The sequence below is a fragment of the Eublepharis macularius genome, chromosome 5 (assembly GCF_028583425.1).
Source record: "Eublepharis macularius isolate TG4126 chromosome 5, MPM_Emac_v1.0, whole genome shotgun sequence".
NCBI classification, from domain to species: domain Eukaryota; kingdom Metazoa; phylum Chordata; class Lepidosauria; order Squamata; family Eublepharidae; genus Eublepharis; species Eublepharis macularius.
Window position 1 is genome coordinate 98,117,008 of NC_072794.1, and position 16,672 is coordinate 98,133,679.

The 16,672-nt window shown below is 43.5% G+C and overlaps 1 protein-coding gene across 5 annotated transcripts in view; it reads right to left on the minus strand.

Moving 5' to 3' along the window:
- The window catches only part of CCDC17 (coiled-coil domain containing 17), a 58,610-nt gene that overhangs the window by 4,438 nt on the left and 37,500 nt on the right, over positions 1-16,672 (minus strand). For 4 of the 5 annotated variants that reach the window (XM_054981282.1, XM_054981280.1, XM_054981279.1 and 1 more), the window contains 13 exons: positions 15,974-16,133; positions 14,227-14,319; positions 11,197-11,404; positions 10,982-11,088; positions 10,527-10,670; positions 9,140-9,294; positions 6,359-6,479; positions 5,984-6,100; positions 5,096-5,193; positions 4,791-5,003; positions 2,973-3,147; positions 1,838-2,020; positions 685-939 (listed from right to left, as the gene is read on the minus strand). In XM_054981282.1, coding sequence (XP_054837257.1) covers positions 685-939; positions 1,838-2,020; positions 2,973-3,147; positions 4,791-5,003; positions 5,096-5,193; positions 5,984-6,100; positions 6,359-6,479; positions 9,140-9,294; positions 10,527-10,670; positions 10,982-11,088; positions 11,197-11,404; positions 14,227-14,319; positions 15,974-16,133 — 2,029 coding nt within the window. The remainder of the gene's footprint in view (positions 1-684; positions 940-1,837; positions 2,021-2,972; positions 3,148-4,790; positions 5,004-5,095; positions 5,194-5,983; positions 6,101-6,358; positions 6,480-9,139; positions 9,295-10,526; positions 10,671-10,981; positions 11,089-11,196; positions 11,405-14,226; positions 14,320-15,973; positions 16,134-16,672) is intronic. The other variant, XM_054981281.1, reaches the window with a different exon arrangement.

Sequence of the window (16,672 nt, forward strand, 5' to 3'; positions counted from 1 at the left end):
GATTCTGTAAACAGAGGTCTATAACTTGTACAATAGCTATGGTTGTGAAGCTGTCCATGGACACCTTAGCTCATGGGTCCTCAACTTTCTTGAGCTTATAGGCACATAGGGAATTTTGAAAGAGAACAGTGGGAGCCACCACAAAATAGGTGCTACAAGAGTAGAGCCAATAACAAAATGCTGAGAGGTGGTATGAAATATTGGAGGTTCCATTTCCAATGGCCTCCTATGACACAGCCCCTTGCTTCTAAAGGGCTGCTCCTTTCTGATGTACAGGAAATGCCTCCTGTATTAAGAAGTATCTCCTGCACCAAGTAGGGAGAGGAAAGCCAGAATAAACTCTTTACTTTGAGGAAGAGATTCCATTTAGTTTCATTTTCCAGAGAAACAGCCACAGGGGCAGCTTTCCAAGCCCAAAGAAGAACGTCTGTCTGTGGACACACCAAGTGTGCACAACTGTGATGCACTGATGTGGGATGAGCTGGGCACTTTGCTCCATCCATCAGGAGGTAGAAAGCTTTGATTAGTTGCTCCCCCCACCCCATTCTATTCAAGACCCTTTGAATTTTATTCCCAAGATACAAGTGCCAGGAAATCTTTGGTAAGCAGTGTGGCACTATGCTGGGTATTGGTGCATCAGCTAAAACCTAATGGATAAAACACATCACTAGGTTTCCCTTATACCTGGTTGGGAGCCCCATGGTACAGGGGCAGTTGATAAACACCAGTGTTGCAGTAATCTCTAGAGAACACATGGAGAGCAGTCCATGCCTCATTTCTCAGAGTATAATTTAACTGCTCTGTTTTCAGCATGACTCTTCTCTGGGCGGTTTGGACATCTTCCTCTAGACCCAAAGTATCTTGGTTTGAGATCACCATGCTCTCGTACAGGTGGATAATCACTGCGGAATATTCACGGTAAGCCCTGTGTGGGCAGGACTGAAAAACAAATGTTATTGCGGGTTTTAAAATTGAAAGTTGATGCAGTTATTGTATAGGTTCAATAATCTACAATCCCTAGTGGTTACCATAACGTTAGTTCTAGTAACCATCATGAAAAGTCTTGGGATACTTTGCAGAAATAATGGACTGCATGCAATTAAACTATTCTGCCGCAGCTTTTCTTTGGCGAAAGGAACGTTCAGCTAGCAGGTAGAGCATTTTCTGTGGGCAGAAAGCTTCCAACACAGGAAAAACTGCAAGTAGCAGAATACAGTCACTGGATACAGCGCACTAGGTCCTTAAAACTTCTGCTAGTGCAGAAAGATCTGCCAGGACACAGCACTGGTGTCAGTGGTTAGGAAGAAGGGGTTTCTCCAACCACACACAGCTTGTCATTACTCTTTGGAATGCTCTCTCACAGGCCAATGGCCCCCAAATTAATTGTGTGGGTTGGGGAATAAGAAAGTGGAGGCTTAATGTGAACTCTCTAGTACTTTGCCAAAATTTGTAAAATCCTATTAGGGTTCCAATGGCAAAAACAACATCTGAGCACAGATTCAGAAGGTGACAGAGAAATGCCAGCCTAATTCCAGCCATGCCAGATCACTATAGTGAACCTTTTAAGCTTTTCTGAGTCCCACTCCACCACCTGCCCCCCCACCCAAATGCAAGGCAGTGCTCTTCCATATAATGGATGTTTAATTTCTGGAATTGCCGGGCCCGAGGTCAGTGGATATTGCAGGCTATTTATATGGATGCTAAATCAACCATCATAGAAATATGGATGCGATTACCTCTAGACCTCTCAGCATTTGCCTTTCAGTAAGATGTGTGAATTACAGCTGTCAAGAAAATGTCTTTTTAGCCAAATATAAAACTTCCACAAATGGAATACCTTGAAGCCATCAAGCCATGCAGGCCATTGCTGGAAACTGTTGATATCAAGTTTCTTGACAAAGATTGGGTAATCATATTTCATCCATTGGCTTCCAAAGTAATAAGCTGCAGGTGGACTGAAGCAGAAGTGGGCCATTGTCAAGCCAGTCCAGGGCAAATTCATGGCTCGGTCCAGGGCAAACTGGAACAAAACAAAAATTATTGAGCTAATCTAAATAACAGCAGTCTCTGGTGACTTGTACAAGTGTCCTTGAACTGTTTGGTCGATAACCCTTTGCTCAGTACCACAGATTGTTCATGCTGCTACTCTTTTTGCAAATGGGATATGAACTCTGTTAGGGGTGTGCAACTCATTGCCCCTGAGAAGTGTTTCTTAGCCCACTGCTTGCCAGCGTAGAGATGATGGCTAGAGGAAAATGGAACTTGCTAACTTTTCAGCGGGCCTCTGTGGCTGTGCCTTTAACAGCAGCTCAAGATGCAGCAATGAGCAGCAAGTGTTTGTCTCCATGCTGTAGCCTCACCTGCTAAAAGCATAGTTACAGCAGTCTCCAGCTTGAAAGTGCAGACCAGACCTGAGGCTAACAGTAACTGAGGGTCAAACTTGCAACATAAGAGAACGTACTTGAAAACAAAAGCTATGTAATATCTTCTATTAGGACCAACCAAAATGACACACAACAGTGTGCAAGCTTTCAGGTTCTCCTTCACCAGGTGACATTTTTAATTTGGGGGGGGGGTGGTATCTCGGACCTTGCTCTTAAGGCCCTGTCTTGTAAGCATCCTTGCGAAATGCTAGCAGGTACAAAGATTTAAAATGCTGCTGCTATCATGTGCATTCTTAGCCTACCTGGAAGAAGAAACAAAAAATGGAAGCACCCCTTTGAAAACACAAATGTCTCTCTAGCACCAAACATAAGGACGTTCTATTGAGCTCAGTAGAATTTACTCCATTGTATATGTCCTTAGGATTGCAGTTGTACAGTATAATCATAAGCAGAGTTACTCTCTTGTAAATCCACTGAAGTCAATTAGTCTAGAATGCTGTAAATCTGTTTAGGATTGCACTGGTAGTGCCATACCCTGTAATAACAGCCACTAGCTAGGCCACTGATGTGAGTGTGACTGCTATTCACCTTGACACCATAGGTTGTGATGTATCTGGAAACATAGGTGAGGTTGAAAGTCTGGGGTATATTGCCAGGTAGCCGGGTTAGTTTCTGGCGAATCCAGCTGGAGATCTCACTATCTGTGGTTAGGCTGTTATTTCCAGTAAGTTGATGAACAATTTCCCGGACAGAGACAATAGACCTACATGAAGTAAAAGGTGGGATGTCAGCATGACACAGACTTGAGAAACCTGCTGTAGCAGCTACCTTATTCAATATTCAAATTCTAGATTGTGTTTCAACCAAGGTGTAGTCATGTACAACAGGAAGTGTGTCATTTTTACTCCTATCCCTCTGATTGGAATGTAAATTCAGATTTATTTAATCTTTTTTAAGTTTCCTCCTGTCCTTTGATTAAAAACCTTTCTGGTCAACAGATCAAGGACTAGTTGCCCTCTGCCATAGCGGTTAAGATATGTACCCTTCTATGTTACTATCTAAATTCACTCTATACACCATAAGGGAAGGTCTCCACTAGCATTAACACAACAAGAGCAAAAAGCTGCAAGAAGACCAAAAACACTACCTGGTGTTAAACAACATACAATTATATTATTTAAAGTGCAAGTGCTCTATTTTGTGAGTAGTCATAAAGAATTTCATTTCAATTGATCTAGCTCAGTCCATTTCACTCCAATTGATCAAAGTAAGTCCGTAATTCCAAACAAGAGTCCATATATGCAATATTATTGCTATTTGTATTTCCTTTCAGGTGGATGCTGATAGGGTTCCGGTTCCTACTGTGGTAGCCGAAGGCTCCCATCAGTTGGCTACAAGCCCGTCAGCTTGTGATCCCGCTCGTTTCAGTGTCTCTTCTTCCTAGCCAATGGTTTCTTTAATTTTCTTCAAAGTTGTCCATTTCACATGGCGTAATAGCAATCCTATTTCCTGGCCAGGAAGAAGAGACATCGAAACGAGTGGGATCAAAAGCCAGCGGGCTTGTAGCCAACTGACGGGAGCCTTTGGCAATAGTTGTAAACAAATTGCACATAACAATAACACAGTAGCAAATCTAAGCATGTAAAAACTTTGTAAACCGAAAACCAAATACCGTGATGCCTAGAACTCTTTGGTGTAGTCGTTAAGAGCGACAGGACTCTAATCTGGAGAACTGGGTTTGATTCCCACTCCTCCACTTGAAGCCAGCTGGGTGACCTTGGGTCAGTCACAGCTCTCCAGAGCTCTCTCAGCCCCACCCACCTCACAGGGTGATTGTCATGAGGATACGAATAACACACTTGTAAACCGCTATGAGTGTGGTATTAAGTTGTCCTTAAGAGCGGTATATAAATTGAATGTTGTTGCTATTAAAGTGGAGGAAGGCTAGCCTATAACTCTGCCCTGGGCAGTGCAATCCAAAACTTCTAAATTCACTGAAGTCAACTAGTATAGAAGAGTGCAACTCTGTTCAAGTTTGCACTGAAGATGTCAAATAAAGGATGATATTGCAAGCACAGCATCACACATCTGCTGATATTAAAGGAATGGATAGTTCATAAGGAAGAAGGAGCTTATATCCAGATCATAAGAAGCTGGTAAAACAAGCTTTTTCACAGTCAGCCTATGATCCAGAAGATGTTGTTCTCACAAGTCCCGTTCATGCACCTTGCATTGTCAAGAGGAAAATCAACAGCAAAGCTCTAAATGTGAATAGATACATATGTGACAATGAAAGGGGGCACTGGTTATTATATCTATAACCACTGGTTATTATATCTATAACCAGGGCTCCAACAGTCCACTTTCATTACCCATATAACATTGGTCCATCCCAACTCTGATCACCTGTTTGTCATGGCATCATAGAAGCAACTTTCTCCTGCAGAAGGTTTGGCTGAATCTGAATAATAGACCCCATCAGAGTAATCAGGCCGGGTCTGGAAGAGGCCCAGTGTGGCCCAGCTTGTCTGGGGGACTGTGTTCCTTTGCAAGGTTTGATGGCTGGAATTCTCAGGAGCCTTGAGAAGCCTCACCAGCAGGGTTGCGCAGGGCACATACCTACAGAGAAGGTGGGAGGACAAACATTGCAACTAAACTGAACTCTAAGGTGGGGCAGGAATTGGAAAGGAGAAAAGTAAGGAACAGCCTACCGTCCTGATGCAGTCAAAGAACTGACAGAGAAGGGTTGATCTGGACACGGGCTGTTGTGATAAATGCGGAGCTGGTGAGCACCATCATTGAGAGAGACCTGATAAGGAGAGCAATCTAGAATCACTGAGGCCTTTCTCCCCTTCAACTTGTAATGACTATGGGAACAGCTGGGAAATAGGCTTTTTGGTACAACTGCAGAAAATGCTTAATGCACATGTTAAAGTGCTATCTTCTTCTGAGGTGCAGAGAGGTAGTAACTTTGTCTAGTGGGGGTTCAGGATACTGATAAAGTACTAGCTGTGTTGGGGACCTCAGCTTACCGTTCTAATGGACTTCCATGTCTCTGACTGCCATAGCAACAAGCTCTCCTGTGAGATTCAGCTGTATTAGTCAACACTACGGCTGATTCCGCACACGTTGGATAATGCACTTTCAATGCACTTTATCAGTCGTTTGAGGTGGATTTGTTGTTCCGCACACAAAAAAATCAGTTCCAAATGATCTATAAAGAGGATTGGAAGTGCATTATCCAACATGTGCGGAATCACTCTACCTCTACAGCATTTTGATCTATGAACGAATGAGGGTTCCTAAGCAAAAAACTACTAATGACTAACCAGGTTCATTTGAATATTACAACAGAGATAGAAACTTCCTTTATATCATCTTATCAGAGACTGTTAAGATTGCAAATCTGGACTCGACACCGTTCCCCAGTTTAATTTCCAGAACCTAGGCTGACAATTCTAGATGGCAGTCATGTTTGTTTATAGCAGCAAAATTAAACAGGAGCTCAGTGGCATATTAGAGAACATGTTTGTCTTTTAAGTGCTACTAGACTCCAGAATTTAGGCTGGTTGTTTTAAACTCCAGTGCAGTAAACTCACCTGGATCCCCCTAGCCCCAGGTTCGGGGGCTGTGTGTGTTCCAGATTCCACAAAAAGATTGAGAGCTGCCCAGCCAATCAGGATGAGATTAGAACTTAAACTATCAATAGAATAAAGCTGTAAGATATCAAGAGAGATGAATTCCAGTTTTTGTGGTACTGATTGCTCACAGTTCCATTTTGGCTAGGCGGTGAGGGGATCAGGAAGAAGCTGCAAGATGCACTAATCACCACAGCCTCCTCCATTTTTGTAAAGGAAAGGTCCTTAACTTTGTAACTACCCCTCCCTCCCTTTACTCCCCAACAGGAAGTGCTCACATGCCTTGGCACTGTGTTGTGCCTAGTTGTCACTCTGAGAACAAGATCCAGCACAAACCTTCAAAAGGAGAGTCGCACAAGGTGGCATAAGCAGCTCTCGGATTTCGATGGAGTAGTTGTAAAGTGGATCAAAAATGCTGCTGTTCAAGTCAATTCCAGTGGATATGTCTGGCCCAATTCTGAAAAGCAATGGAAGAGCCATCTGTAGGGAATATGCTAGTTTGGATTCCCCGCATGACCTGTAAGCCCTCTTCCAATACTATGGGTTGGATACAGACTACTTTGGTGATTTTCACTGATTCTTTCTTTCTGCTGCAGATCCCCCTCACATCAGGGGCCTCTATCTGCCAAGAGCAGTATTTCATGGAGATCAGTGTGCTGCAGTGGGGGTGGGAGGAGACAGGAAAGTTCCATTCTGCCATTGGTAAACTGAGTCTGGATTATAAACTCCTATGATTCTAAGAGGACGAGACATAAAACTTCAGTGTGAAGTTTCTGATGAGAGGATGATCAAGTCACTCTGCTGTTGTAGGCATCTTGGAAGGAAACAAAACACTCTGCAGGGTACAGGGCAAAACTAGAGAGACATCAAAACTGGTGCTAATAAATTAATGGCCTGGATCAGAGATTCCACAAAGAGCCAATTCACATTATCATGTTTTAAACCACACAAGTCTTTTCCAATGAAATGTATGAACTAGTCCTGTGAATCAACCTTAAGCAGTTTGCCATGAGTAAATGCACCAATGTTCCCAGGGTGAAAGGCACAATTGTTTATGAAGATTTATGTTTATTGTAAATTATTCAAAAATCATTCATGACATCAATAATCCTTTAATTTTCAACCAGAAAATTCAAGGTAGCTAACAAAATATAAAATAGAACTGGGTCAAAGTGGACAGATAGCAGCTTAAGTTTTCATCATGCTTGGTCAGGGGACGGGGCATTCTTGATATATGAGCAAATAGAATGATTGTGTACTTAAATCTATCCCTCTGCACTTACGCATGTATGTGCACACACACATACCCTCCAATATTTTTGATGAGTAAGGAAGCCCTGCAATTTTGCATGGGACTCAAATCGTCAAATCAGGTGTCATGTCACATACCTGTCTGTCATTCTCCACCATCCTCCTCATTGTTTTTATATTGTGCTTTCTCTCAAGTGTTCAAAATACTTTATATACAATGGGTTGGGTTACATCCTATCGCTCTGCTCAGCTAAGTATGGAACCTTTCTCCAGTGCAAAAACCCTTTCTCTGGAGGAACAGTCTCTTCCACTGGAGAAAGACAACATACTTAACTGAACAGAGAAGCAGGATACAATCCATTAACTTAAGTGTACTTCACAGAAGACCAGATAACATAGTAATAGCCATTTCAGACTGTAGGTAATAGAATGCTTCTCTCAATTCAAAAGGCATCCTGTATATATACAAAACAAAAGAGAGGTGTTATAAACTAGAGGTGTTCCAAATGACCATGCTCCCTAATAGGCTAGTTTTGTACCTAGAACATATTTCTTTAATTGGGAAGCATTCCACTATGCAATTTATCTCCTCTCTCATCTTCTCTTTGTATGAATTACATGCCTATTTTGGCATTACCTTCATAGTGTGGTAATCTTTACAGCATAGTTCCTTTCTGCTCTGTTTGGGTGTCACCAGAAGTCTTAGATCGCATGAGAGAAGTCATGTCATGGCTCCTTCCCATACTGGCATTGTTAGCAGTCATACCCCTTCTTCTTATTGCAAGGGCAGCTTGTGAATATAAAATATCGTAAGCCCCTTCCTCATGTGCCTTAAGCACATGGCACTGCCTGGCTAGGCAGGACAGATGCCAACCCCAGCTGGAGTTGGAAAAGTACCAGAAGGTGTGTTAGGCTGACTAGCTACCCCTTCATGCCTGAGAGAAGCATTTAAGTAAACCAAAAGAGGTCTTCCAGGAGTTCTTGCTTAACCCATCAACACCCTTCTGTACCTTCCTCACCTCTCCTTCCCAATCTAAGCTATTCAGGAACCTGATAAGCCCTTCCATCTGGCAGTTGTGGGACATCAAGCACTTTTCTCACCTATAGTTCCTCCCAGATATGCTCAATCAAGCCTTCCCAAATTTATTGTTTCACCTCCAGACAAGCCGTCAAGATATTGTTTCAGGGGCAGAAGACATAATTCTGCCCATGGGCACATTTCACACTGTAATGGGGCTGTCCCAAGCCCTATGCTGTGTATGTATTCTGGACCCATCCACGCACCCTCATATTACATCTGAGCCCTCTCTTCCCCTTCTGTGAGACACTGGCCATCCTCACTGCTACTTCTGCAGACCTTCTCTCCCTTCAGGACTAGTAAATATCACCCCATCCCAATTACTCTTTCCATTTCCTCCCTGTTTTCTAGTTAGCTTTGTATGTATGCTGTGTGTGCTCTCTGTGCGTTTGCTTTTTGCTCTGTTAATAAAGAAACCTTTCCTGTTGTACGCTTGAGAGTTCTCTAAGGGAATGATCCTGATATATACTGATGGAGATCCTGCAGTTACCTCCAACTCACAAGGAGTTGGGGGTAACTGCTAATTCTCCCAACTCACAAGGAGACCCACCATTTAGGGGCACAGCATCATCTTCTGAAATCAAGGCAATGCTGTGTGATGAGCTTCTTGCACACAATTCAAGGTTTCTGATATTATCTGAATATCACAGGAGGGAGCCATGCTACAGCAACATCCTTGTTGTAAAGGTCACATCAGAACAGGTTCTAAGCCAGACTTGCATGTGCAACAGTAGGAGGCACAGAGGGAGCCTAGCATGTGGGGAAAAGCAAAGAACATTCTCCCTTACTGGCTGAAACTGCTTGTGAAGATACGACCGGCAACCCTGGTAACAGTGACATCATCTGGCAGGAAGCGAGCTCCATCAATATACAGGTCAAAGCCATCTCCATCACAGAAGGGTTCCAAAGGAGGGGTCTCCCTGACACGATGAATAAAAGCTGCCTGCAAAAATATGTTCGAATCCATAAAGCTTTGTGCTAGTCACTATACAAGCTGGTCCTGTGGAGCAAATGGGAGGGCTACGAAGAATAGAGACTCGTTTCTTTTATGATACTGAGCCTCTTTAAGAAATAAATTAAAATATAGAACATAGTATTTATATAGGGCTTTTCCTAAATTAAACTGATCTATGGGAGAACCTACATGGTTTTTTTCAGCAGACACATGTTCCCAAACCCTAATTTGCAAGGACAATGTGAGGAGGGGCGATAGCCAATGGGAGAGAGAAAAATCCCCTCCCCAGCGGTTTCTGACAGGGAAAAAGAGACATTGTTTCTGTCTTTTTTCCCTAATGGGACTAAAAGTAGCCTGGGAGAACTGATTTTGATTGTGACAATGGGAAGAAAAGAGTTAAAGTCTCCTTCCCAAGCATCACTGTAATATATACATGTGCATGCGCTCTCTCTCTCTGTCACACACACATACACTGTAGCTGTTTTTAGGGTTAAAAGAAATAATCTCAGGGCAGCATACATTGTTTTCCTTTCCTCATTTTATCTTCAGCACAGTCTTTTGAGGCTGAGAGAGTGACTGCCCACTTTGATTCATGGCAAGATGAGTTGAACCTGAATATCCCAAGTTCTCATGCTCCTAATTGCTAGCCTTGGGAGTAACATATGCCAAAGTCCTTTTAAAAAAAAAGAGCCTGGTTGGACAACAGAGTGTGAACTGGTTAACAACTGACATTCCAAGCTGGGAAGAGGCACGCCTCCTAAATAGGTGCCTGTGTAGGTAAGGTAAAGGTAGTCCCTGTGCAAGCACTGAGTCATTACTGACCCATTGGGGACATTGTTTTCTTGGCAGACTTTTTATGGGGTAGTTTGCCATTGCCTTCCCCAGTCATCTACACTTTACCCCCAGGAAACTGGGTACTCATTTTACCAACCTCAGAAGGATGGAAGGCTGAGTCAACCTTGAGCCAGCTACCTGAACCTGGCTTCTGCCAGGATCGAACTCAGGTCGTGAGCAGAGCTTGGACTGCAGTACTGCAGCTTACTGCTCTGCACCACGGGGCTCTTCTACAGACATTCCAAGTTGGGAAGAGGCATAAGTGTCTGTGTACCAATTAAGAAGGGGCTCAGATCCTGTCTTTTCTACCAATCTCTTTTAGGGCAGGTCTGGCCCAGCCTTTTCTAAGCCCTGTGAGGTCTCCAAACTGCTTGTCCAGCACTCACATGGGACCAGGTCCTTGCAGGCTCAAGTATGGCTGGTGACTCCGGTGGGAAAGGTAGGTCTGGTTTCTGATTGGTAAAGATGTGCAGCCTCAAAGTGGCATCACCATACATCTTGAGGGCTTGTTGCTTTTGCTGTGCTGCTGACTGAGGTTTGCATCACCCAGGTGTTAGCAAGGACAGAACAGGAAAGAAGCTTGATAAGTCACTGGCATCCACACAGCAGAACAGAAGCTTGATAGATGCAGTCCTACAAAGATTGCATGGGTGTATGAAATACTGCTTCATAAAGATGGCTGGCTTTTAGAAACCTTTAATGAAGTAATCCAGTGAAAACTGTTGTATTAACAGCAGGATTAGGTCTACAGTTATCTCTCATGAGTGTTTTACTTCTGCATTTTGCTCCTTGATGTTTTCTACCTAACTACTAGGCCTGGGGGTGTTGCACATAGACTTACCATAGCTGAGAAAATTGCTACAGGAGGAATAGGGCCATGAAACAGAGTCAGTGTGTGGGTCCCTGTGTTCCAGTTAAGCATTTCAGACTTGCCTTTCTTCATTGCACCTGCAAGGATAGAATGGACAGAAGCTTATTCCTACAGAATGACTAGCTGTCCCTTAATTAAACAGAGAGGAACCTAGCATCGAGCCACATAAAGTGCCAGCAGCATACCTGCAAGCATCACTTTAGAGGATTCAAATGACTTGGTCAGCTGGAGAACAGCCCAGGCAGCCAGCCATTCCTCACTCCGTAGTACTAGCTGATGCTGAGGCTTGAATCCTTCATCCCAGGGTGCGTGTGCTGTTCTGCCACTGGGCCAGTGATAGAAGCGAGCAACAAGGACCATGTTTTCCTGCAGCACAACATCCCAGAAGGTCACCTGAAGGGCAGAGAAGAAAAGCACCGCAGGGGACATATGTAGGACAGTAGTATGTATGTTGCTATTTCCAGTGGCATCTGCTGCCCCTTCATTCCCCATGAAGCATACTCAAAACCCTTCCCATTGCTCTCATGTATTAGGAATTTAGAGAGGTCTGATCTAGGTTCAGCGCTGTCTTTGTATCTTAGTAAGAAAACCCAAAGCCCATCTTTGACATACAAATCTTGTATAGCCAGGAATTCCTCTTTTTCTCCTGAGGGTGGAGCTATTCCCCTTGCAAGCTGCTGATGCAGATGCTGAGATGAAGGGTGCCTACAGGCAGATGTTGATGTAATATCCACATGGATCTTTTCAGAAGGTTGTGCAAAGGCATTATAATGTGCACAGCTATAGCTAATTTAAAATTTCTCAGCACTGGCTGGACATACCAATATGTACAAAGAATTAGGCGTGGGCACGAATCGAAATATTAATCAAATTTTGTGACGAATCAGGCCGATTCATGTATTGCAAAAACGTGTTTCGTGGGGCGTTTTTCACGAAATCCATGACTTTTTGGGCTGATTTGTTCAATTTGTGAACGCTTTTTGCTGCCAGACAGGCTGGCGCCGATCCATTGATTCCCTAGGCAACATAGGTCTGGAATATCTGCAGACCTTTTGTTGCCGTGGAAACCCCAATCTTAGCCCACATAACCTTGATAGGCAGCTCTCCCTGCCAACCTGAGAGCTGAACAATGCAGGTCTGCGCAAGTTTACCCGGGAACTGTAGTCAAAGACTCCTTCCCCTCTCTGTTTCCCTTCTCCATTTTTAAGAATTGGATGGTGGAGTAGCAGCAGTGGTGGCAGCCTCAGTAGCTGCTTCTGCCTCTGGTCGCTGCTTGCTAGCTTCAGGAACCCTTCCCTGACTCTCTACCTCCTGTCCTTCTGCTGCTTTGACATGCCTTCCCACCCACCTACCCCACCCTCAAGCTTCCTGGAGTGGATCCTGAGCAGATCCACTCGGCTCGGCTTTTCCTTCAAGAACTTGGAGGCAGGGGGAGGGCATGTCAGAGCAGCAGGAGGACGGGAAGGAAAAGTCAGCAAAGAGAACCTGGAGAGAGGAAAACCCAAGCAGATCCGCTTTGCTTGATTTTTCTTAAAGCAGCGGCAGAAAGCAGGAGGCCAGGAGGACGGGAGGGAAAAGTCAGCAAAGAGAGCCTGAAAAGAGCTACTTGGAGGGTTGCTGGAGGAAAGCCTGCTGAAGTCTCCCTGAAAGTTTGGCATCTCTGGGTATGAAGGGGGCTGTTGAAGTGCCCCAGGTTCTGATGAATCACAAAACTAACGAATCGTATCATGAAATGGGACAATTTCGTGGAAGTTTGTGTTCCGTGATTCGTGGAACATGACAAAATGTTTCCTTTTTTTCTGTTTCATGCCCATCTCTACAAAGGATACTTCATGTCACAGAATGTGACATTACTTAATAGCATTTAAATAAAGAGTAAACTTGATTTCTGCACTGATCCAGAAAATGTTCTTGTCCAGCAATGCCATCCTCCTGTCCACCACCACACCACCCCTGAAGCAATAGGCACCATCCTCAGGCCCTGCACCATCCTCAGGTACTGCCTCTGTCAGTACTTCAGCTGCAAGTGCCTCTACAGATCCCTAGGCCTCCTTCACCCTTAGGCCAGCAGCAGCCCATGCTCAGGCATGACCCTGGAGAACAGCCTGCAGCCCCCCAGCAAACTCATCCTTCTCCTGCAGTTGCCCAGGCAGCTCCACCTCAGCCAGGCCCACAGGAGATTGCTGGCAGCATAATTTTGGCAGACACAGGCCTCAAGCTGCCAAGGGGGCCACTGGATAGGCTACAAAACAGCTGGGGTGAGCCAGGCAGAAAACAGAACAAATGCCCCACCTGGGGCTGGGATGGAATGGGTGGGGCCAGAGGACTGCAGAGTCTACCCAGCCTTCCCATCAGATAGGCTGGGAGAAGGGCCACTCAGGGAGGCTGAGTGAAGATTGGGAGAAGATCCAGGGAAGTAGGACAAGAGGAGGCCTTTAAAGTCAGGTTCCTGTGAAGGACGAGGAAGAATTGCAGGAAGAGGCAGCTGGAGCGTACTGTTATTCTCAAGGCAGGAGAAGGAACAAGGTGGTGCAACCCCCTTTCCTGCCCATCTGAGGCTGGAGGACACCTGCCTGGGAAGCTGGCAGGATGGTAGACAGCCAGATGGGGTGCTGATGAGGGAGGAGTCTCACAGTTCTTATGCACAATCATATTCCTTACATGCACAGAAGAGCGCAGATTGCATTCTGCTTCACAGGGTGAAAAGGAGAGATCTATTATTTTTATTTTATTTGTTTTGATTTCTATTCTGCCCTCCCCACATTGGCAGGCTCAGGGAGGATGCAAAATGTATTTTCCATACATTAATGGGTTCAATATGCTTCTGCATATCCAAGATCTTACACAAAGAGATGGTTTCAACTGGCAATGAAATATTGATCCATCCAATACAAACATCTATGTGTACCTATGGGACAGCTTTATATGGTGTTTTGTGTTTCTGCATATGGAAATGAGTAAGTGCAATATTGTCCGTAATAACATCTTTGGATTGAGCCCACCTTTTTGCAGCCTAATTAGGTAAGCAACAATATTGCCGTATTGCATTTTTATTCTCAACAATCTTATGAAGTAGATTAAATATGAGAGATAATAACTCTCCTAAGACAATTCAGTGAACTTCACATCTCTCACCAAGCTGAGACATGTGAGTTTGGTTCCCCTACCTCCAAAGTTGTCCACTACTCTGTTTAGTCCACTACAGTACTTCATACCTCCTGTTCTCCAAATACAAAATAGCCATGCTTGATGTTGGATCTGACAGGATCAGTGCAGTAGTTCAGTCCTGAATCTCTGGTGCCAATCACCTGGAGAGAAGTGTAAAAAAAATATAGCTAATAGACCAAATTCTGGCTTAAGCTATCAGAAAAGGTATTAGTAGATGCACCTCACTAGATGCATTCCTTGGGCCTGTAAGAAGTGGTAGGATGGTTTCACCAGCTTTCCCTACTCATATTACACCAGCATCTGCACAATGAGGGTTGCAGACTTACCCAAAGAATAAACATGTTTAATTAGTAACATGGAGAACAGCTGGGATATTGACAGCGCACTAGATATGTTTTCAGTTCTTAGAATCCACATATCCTGATTTTAGAGTTGCTACTGCCAGTGCTGGCTTGGGAAATCCCTGGAGACTTGGGGTGGAGCCTGAGGAGGGTGAAATTTGTGCGGAGGGAGGAGGGGAGGTGGCTCAGCACTGATGTGATCATATAGATTCCACCCTCTGAAGCTGCCATTTCCTCCAGGGGAACTGATCTCTGTCATTCAGAGAGGAATTGTAATTCTGGGAGAACTTGGTCCCACATGGAGGTTGGCAGTGCTACCTGATTTAAGCAACACAGAGCTCACAGCCGGGAGACTAAGCTATGGAAAAGACATGCAGAACTTTGTCCAACTTGTCAAGGCAGGGTAAAAATTACTCTCAAAATTTATAGCCTATCAATTTCTATTTCTAGCCTATCAATTTATGTGATATAAAGGGGATGATAAACATCCTTCAAATTCAAACCTGTTATTTAGCTGGACTAGCTGGAGCAATAAGAACTTAGCTTCTTCCACTGTTCATCTAAGTGGGGGTACACGAAATCAGGATATCCAAGATCCACACCATATACTAGGACTACAGCTGCCCTAATATTCTCTAGGCCATCCCCTACACTTGCTCTCTCTGATGCAGCATTTGAATTTAATCAGATATATAAAAGATTATATACATATTTTTCTGTACTTTGTATGACCTCTAAATAGTTAACAATAGGTTAAGATCTTGATTCAATTAAAAGTCAATTAATTGCTAGAGATGGCTAGCAATAGACTTTTAATCTATTTTCCAACATTGTCAAAGCTTTGTAAGAAAGAAATCAATGCAGGTGTGCAACGATGCAACGTTAGCTTCAGCAAAAAATCACATGACGAAAAACATGAAAAATCAGCTGTATTTAGGACCAGAGTTTATCTGAATAAAAATTAGAAGATTTAACTCTAAGAGAAGTTTCTGTGTGAATTGCTGGGGAAGAGTCACAACAAGAACCCATCTAAATATTCTATACAAGAGAAAAGTTCACAAAACGAAAAGGCATTATCTATCAGACCTATTTGAAGTTCTTCAATGCTGCCTAGTTTGGGAGATAAATTTTGCAGACTGGACAATTCAAAACCTTAATTGGGTACAGATACTTTAATTTGTTACAACTCCTCTGAAAAGTCTGCAACAAACATCCAAACATTTACTTGGAAACAAGTCCCTCAAATGGCTCCAGTCAAACCTGAAATAACCACCTCCCCTGGTTATCTCAAGATAAAAGATTAATCTTTTCTGACATTTTGCAATGTATTATGCCTTCTTTCTAGCCTATGAATTATAATGATGTGAACCAGCTACTTTCCTCAACAAGGTGCTACGGGCATGAGAGGAAGTAGCTACCTGATTTAGTAGCCAATTAATACTTTGGTCCATACCTGTCCAGTTTTCTGGTTGTAGCCTGTCAGCCGGATAGCCCCATCTCCCAGGGGGGCACCTTTAACTCTATCAAGGATAAACCCCAACAGACTTCCTTCTTTCTCCTTCCTGGTGTTCTCCTGCTGTGGTTGTGGCCTCTGGAATGCTGGTTCAGCTGCTCTGAAATAATTAGGTCCTTCTTAACTCATTTGTCATTTCTACGCATGCTTCTTTTGATCAGAGAGCAAGAGACTGTTTCCTAACTTCTATCCAGTAGTAGTGTTGAATTAAAGAAAAGAGGCCAAACTGTATGGTATAAATAGTAGAGACAGTTTTCTCTCTCCCATAACATCAGAACTGGTATCATCTAATGAAACTGACTGATGACAGAGACAATAAAAGTACCATACTTCATAATTAATTTACAGAATTCACTCCTACTAAATATGATAGTCACCAGCTTCAATGACCTTAAATGGGAATTACGCAAGTTGATAGAAGATCTATCAGCCATTTGCTTGTGGATTTATCTGATTATCAGCCATTTAACTGTGATAGCTGAAGAGAACCTCCATGTCTCCTGTATGCCCCCAAAAGTACTGGAAACTAGTTGCTGGTGATGGATATAGATTTGGAGGTTTTTTATATACTTATTTTTATATACAAAACCTATGCTTTTTAAGTATTACATGCTTTGCACTTTTTCTATGCTCAGGAGC